This window comes from Oxyura jamaicensis, assembly GCF_011077185.1.
Source record: "Oxyura jamaicensis isolate SHBP4307 breed ruddy duck chromosome 21 unlocalized genomic scaffold, BPBGC_Ojam_1.0 oxy21_random_OJ72101, whole genome shotgun sequence".
Taxonomy (NCBI): domain Eukaryota; kingdom Metazoa; phylum Chordata; class Aves; order Anseriformes; family Anatidae; genus Oxyura; species Oxyura jamaicensis.
This window is the reverse complement of record NW_023304574.1, coordinates 1-4,857: the sequence shown is the minus strand read 5'-3', so window position 1 is coordinate 4,857 and position 4,857 is coordinate 1. Positions and strand designations below refer to the sequence as shown.

The window sequence follows — 4,857 nt, the reverse complement described above, 5'->3', positions numbered from 1 at the left end:
CGGGAGCGCGGGGCCGGGACCGGGGCCGGGCTCAGCGGCCCCGCGCCAGAGCAGCTGCGGCCAGCGGCCGCCAGCCCCGGCCGGGCCTGCGCCGAGCAGGACCTCGGCCCGCAGGCCCCGCGCCCGCCGCGTCCCTGCCAAGGCTCGCAGCGCCTGTGTACGGCGGCGCGGAGCCGCCGGGGTCCCCCGGGCGCTGGTGCTGCCGTCCTGACCGGGACGGGGCCGTTTGTGTCCAGGCCCAGCTCGCAGCTGCTCGAGCCGCGGGAGCCTCCCCAGGGCCCCGAGCCGCAGATCTGCTCTGGTTTCCTCTGCTGCTCGGCGCGAGGTTTGACCTTCGCTTCCTTCCTCCGCCCACACGCCCTCCGCTCTCCAGCCGCGGGCAGGCTCGCACGCGGCAGTTGTTCTCCAGCTTTTATTTCCAGAGAGTTCGGCCGGCAGGTTTCAAGTTCCATTTTTCCCTTCTGCATTCCTCCCTCCCTCCCACACCTCATCAAGCGAGCGCAGAAAGGAAAAAAGAACACGGTTGAGATATTATTTCCCTGTGGTGATGAGTAAAAAATAAATACCAGAACGCTCCCCGTGTCTCAGGGCTGGGTTCTGGGGAGAACCGGGCCCAGCTTTGTTGCACTCTCTGGAGATTTGATCGGTGGCTTCCTCCCAGCCCGGCCCGAGGACACGGCCCGGCCCCGCTGCCCTCTCCAGGGTTGTTTCCTCACCGTGGTTGGGATCTCAGGAGTGTAAGCGTGCCACAATTACACCCTGGCAATAAATTACTGTGTGCAGCAGGAACGTGTCAGCTGTGTGAGCATCACCTTGATTCACGTCCCAGCTGCCGCCCCGGGGCTTTGCACTGGGGGCAGCCCGGGAGCCGTCTGGGGAGGGCTTGGGGGTCAAATCCCCCAGAAAGGGGCAGGAGGCCTCCGGAGGGGAGTTGTTGTTCTGGCTGTGGCCGGGGATTCGCCCAGCGCCGCAGGGACCAGGGCACGGGCAGGGCACGGGCAGGGCAGTTTGGAGCCCAGCCTGGGCTCTCCTGAAGCTGAGAGCTTCCCTCTGCGGGAGCTCAGCTATTTTCTTTTCTAAACAGGCTCTGCCGCAGCTGGGAAAACACTTGAAGGGGGCGAGCTGTGGCGTTTCCCTCTCCAGGGGCTGCAGCGTCGTGCCGGCCGGGCTGGGTTCGGCTTCCGCTGCCGCCGCTTTCCCTGGGAAGAGCTAAGGAAGGTGGGGAGACGAGACACCCCGGTGCCGGCACCCGAGAGCGAGGGAGAGGAGAGCTTTACTGCGCGTTCGGTGGAGTGTAAGGCCGGAGCAGTCCTCGCCAGGGCGGCCCCCGCTTCGCCCTTAGGCTTTGCAGCTCCAGATGGCGAAGGGGGAGAAGATGTAGGACGCCGACCAGGCGAGGTAGTACATGGAGGCGGCCGTCGTGGGCAAGAGCAGCACAGCCACGATGCCTGCGAGGGGGAGCCATCAGCACCCAGGGCAGAGCAGCGCGTTTGTGCCTTCCTGCGGTGGCGCTGGGTGGCAGACCTCGACCGGCCGTGCTGCCCGCATCGGCACCGGACCTCCCCGTCCTTACCTCCAGCGTAGATCGCCTTCTTCCAGAGCTGGGACTCCAGCACCTTGTCGTGGGGGTAGAAGCCCCGGTCGACCATGAAGAGGATCATGACGATGGCAGCGACGCGCAGCAGGGTGACGTTGCCGCCCGTCAGCAGGAAGATGCTCACCAGCAGCGAGGAGGCGTAGGGGCAGGGCAGCCCCCGGTAGGTGAAGGGGATCTCTGCGGGGTGCGACGCGCTCAGCCGGCTGCCAAACGGGGGGCAGCCGCCCCGCGGAGCGCCGCCGCTCCCCAGACCCCCGGCTCACCGCTGGAGAAGAAGCAGAGGCGAGCGAAGACGGCCAGCACGTAGGCGACGGCCAGCAGCCCGTCCAGCACACCCTGCGTCTGCAGCAGCAGCGCCGTGGCCAGCCCAAAGGAGGTGAAGTCGGCGAAATCATCCATCTTGGCACCTGCGGGCAGCGAGCGGGCGGCTGCCGGGGGGGGAACAGCTCCCGGCACCCCCCCCTGCACGGCCCCGGCCCCGGGGCGGCCACTCACCCAGCGCCGAGCAGGCGTTGAGCTGGCGGGCGACGGCTCCATCGGCCAAATCGAGCAGAAAGCCCCCGAGGAGCAGCCAGCAGGAGTGCTGGTACTGCCTGCGGAGGGAGGGGGGAGGCGGTGAGCCCCGCGGCGGCGCCGATTTAACCGCATTTACCCTTTTTTTTTGGCCGCTCCCCACCTGTTCAGGCTGCAGAGGATGGAGGAGAGCCCCATGATCAGGTTCGCCATGGAGAGCGCGTTGGCGGCATTTTTCCGGACGGACTCCAGCGCCTGCGCCCGTCCCCCCTGCTTGCTCAGGAACAGCTTCTTGGTGTACTGGAAGATACCTGCAAGCCGCCGAGGCGCCGGTCAAGGGCTGAGCCCCTCGGCGGCAGCTTTCTGGCTGGGCCTTATTTAAGCACCCGAGGTAGCAGGTCGGTGCTCGGGGCTGAAGCCCCTCAGCCCCCTTCCAGCGTTGGGAAGGGGCCGGCGGAGGTTTTGGGGCGCTCCCCCGGCAGGAGCCTTCGCGGAGCGCCTTCCCCCTCCTCCTCCTCCCGGCTCGGCGCGGGTCACAGCCGAAGCACCGCTCCCCAAACCGTTTTTGCACAGCTCGGTTTTTTTTTTGCAAGCGCCGCAGGGGGAAGCCCCTGGCTCCATCCACCCGCGGGAGGCGAAGGAAAAAAGTGAAACGATAACAAAATAACAAAATAACAAAACCAAACCAAACCAAAACCAAGACCAAACCCAAGCTTAGAACAAAAGCCAACCCCAGTGTTAAGCTCTATTGATCTTATATACCTATAGGGCTACGCTTTAGAGAAAGTGTTAAGGGTCATGTCCTACTAGTGTGTTTTGCACCCTGCCTTTGCCGTGGTCCCAAAGCCAGGCAAGCTGGTGACATCCTTCATCTGAAAGAAAACAGCATGTCAGAGCACAACAAGAGCCACAACCCCCCCCGCCGCCGCAGCCCCCGCCGTCCCGCGGGGCTGACACCGGGCCGGCTGGTGGCGGCCGGGCACGACGAGCCCCCCGGCCACCGGGCGCTGCCGCCTGCGGAAAGGAAGGAAATCTCCCGTCCGAGCTGCGAGCGGGGCGGGGGTGCCGCACCGCCGACCTTTGGCCACCCCACCCCGGGCTGAGCCGAGCGGGCGGGGATGGAAAAACACCCCAAAAAAATGCCGTCGGATGGTGCCCAGCAGGGGTAAATTTCGCCGTCCCTCCCGCCCCATTTTTTTTCCGCAAGAAATGGTGTTTTCGGGGGGACTGCGGTTGTGCGTCGTGCCGTCCCCCCGTGCTGGGGCTGAGCAGGTGGGTGTGGGGTCTCTCCGTGCTCTGGGGAGGGGAGCACGCTTCATGGCGGCAAAAACGGGCAAAAAGCGGCGGTTTTGGTTCTGACCGAGGTGACAGCTTGTCCGCAGCAAGGCCCTCAGGTGGTGAATTCCTTTGCAAACCCTGTCCCCCCCCGCCCCCCTGCACCGGGCAGGATCAGGCCCCGGGCAGGGTTGGTGGCACCGCTCTGCCAGCATCACAATGCCCAGGCGTCACCACGGCACCCAAACTTGTCCGTTCTTGGCGTTCCCGGCCCCAAATCAAAGGGATGGGGTGAGAGGCCCGGCGGGGCCGGGGGAGCTGCCCCGCACCCCGCCCAGCCCCGTGCTGCAGCAGCGCTCTGCACAGCGACTTCTGTGGGAAAAAAGGGCGGATTTGGCTCTTTCCACGCGGCGTTACGGGGCCTGCTCCAAATGGGGAGTTCTCAGCGATGAGAAGGAAGGTTTTCCAAAGGAGGTGCAGGCTCGCCTTCTTGTTTTATTCAAGCTGCCTCTTCCTGCGATTTTCTGCCCCGATCTGAAGGGCCGAGCGAGCGGTGCCGCTGGCTGCCGGCCCGGTTCGCCGCTGCCCGCCCAGCCGAGCGCGACACCGGCCCCGCAGGCGAGCGTGGAGCAGCTCCGTGCCAGCGCCTTAAAACCTGCTCTTATCCCCTTTTCCCCCCCAAACCACCCAGTGCCGGCGACCCCCGAGCAGCCTCACTCGGCGACGACCACCACAAGCCCTGTTTCGTGTTGAACCACCAAAACCAGCGATTTTTCAGGGGGAAGCCTTGTGCCGGGGACAAGCGGTGTCGGGGCGTCGAGGCGGGACTTACCGACCGGCGGTGACACCGTCCACATGGCCGCAGCACCGGGGGCGCCCCAGGGAGGGAAACTGAGGCAGGGGCGGCGGGGCCGGCGCTGGCCCCGTGTGGCAGCCCCGCGTTTTATAGGGATCGGCTTCGCCGGGAACCGGCTGAGTCACCGGGGGGGTGGGTCCGGCCAGAGGACACGGGGGTTTTCGGAGGCGGCTGGCACCGCCGGCGAGGGAGGAGCTGCCCAGGGGCCGAGCTGGCCGCGGGCCAGTGCCAGGCTCAGGGAGTCCACGCCAGGCTCACAGGAGCCGTGCCAGGCTCGCAGCGCCCATGCCAGGACCAAAGTTCCCAAGAGAGGCTCGCAGCGCGCGTGCCAGCCTTGCGCGACCCCTGCCAGGCCTGCAGCACCCATGCCAGCCTTGGAGCACCCTGGTTGGCCTTGGAGCACCCATGCCAGGCTCAGAGCTCCTGTTCCAAGCTTGCAGCACCCGTGCCTGGCTCCAAGCACCCATGCCAGGCTCCAAGCACCCATGCCTGGCTCACAGCACCCATGCCAGGCTCACAGCACCCATGCCAGGCTCCAAGCACCCATGCCTGGCTCCAAGCACCTATGCCAGGCTCACAGCACCCATGCCTGGCTCCAAGCACCCATGCCAGGCTC

The 4,857-nt window shown here is 66.1% G+C and overlaps 1 protein-coding gene across 4 annotated transcripts; it reads right to left on the bottom strand.

The window, feature by feature from the left end:
• Nucleotides 1–511: 511 nt before the first annotated feature.
• Nucleotides 512–4,389, bottom strand: TMEM269 (transmembrane protein 269). 4 transcript variants are annotated; one of them, XM_035312782.1, is made up of 7 exons: nucleotides 4,218–4,389; nucleotides 2,938–2,982; nucleotides 2,274–2,421; nucleotides 2,093–2,190; nucleotides 1,861–2,004; nucleotides 1,574–1,774; nucleotides 512–1,448 (listed from the first exon to the last, which is right to left on the bottom strand). In XM_035312782.1, the coding sequence occupies exons 1-7, from the start codon at nucleotides 4,240–4,242 to the stop codon at nucleotides 1,339–1,341; spliced, it is 771 nt and encodes a 256-aa protein (XP_035168673.1). In that variant the 5' UTR covers nucleotides 4,243–4,389; the 3' UTR covers nucleotides 512–1,338. The 4 variants fall into 4 exon arrangements, with proteins under 4 accessions (XP_035168673.1, XP_035168674.1, XP_035168677.1 ...); XM_035312783.1 differs by having other exon boundaries at nucleotides 2,918–2,982; nucleotides 4,218–4,370; XM_035312786.1 differs by lacking the exon at nucleotides 2,938–2,982 and having other exon boundaries at nucleotides 4,218–4,385.
• Nucleotides 4,390–4,857: the final 468 nt, after the last annotated feature.

Excerpts from the sequence above, each read along its gene's own strand:
- TMEM269 (XM_035312782.1), bottom strand. The coding sequence starts at position 4,242 with ATGTGGACGGTGTCACCGCCGGTCG. Across the intron at positions 2,983-4,217 it reads GACGGTGTCACCGCCGGTCG|ATGAAGGATGTCACCAGCTT; the intron begins GTAAGTCCCGCC and ends GTTTTCTTTCAG. Across the intron at positions 2,005-2,092 it reads CAACGCCTGCTCGGCGCTGG|GTGCCAAGATGGATGATTTC; the intron begins GTGAGTGGCCGC and ends CGCTGCCCGCAG.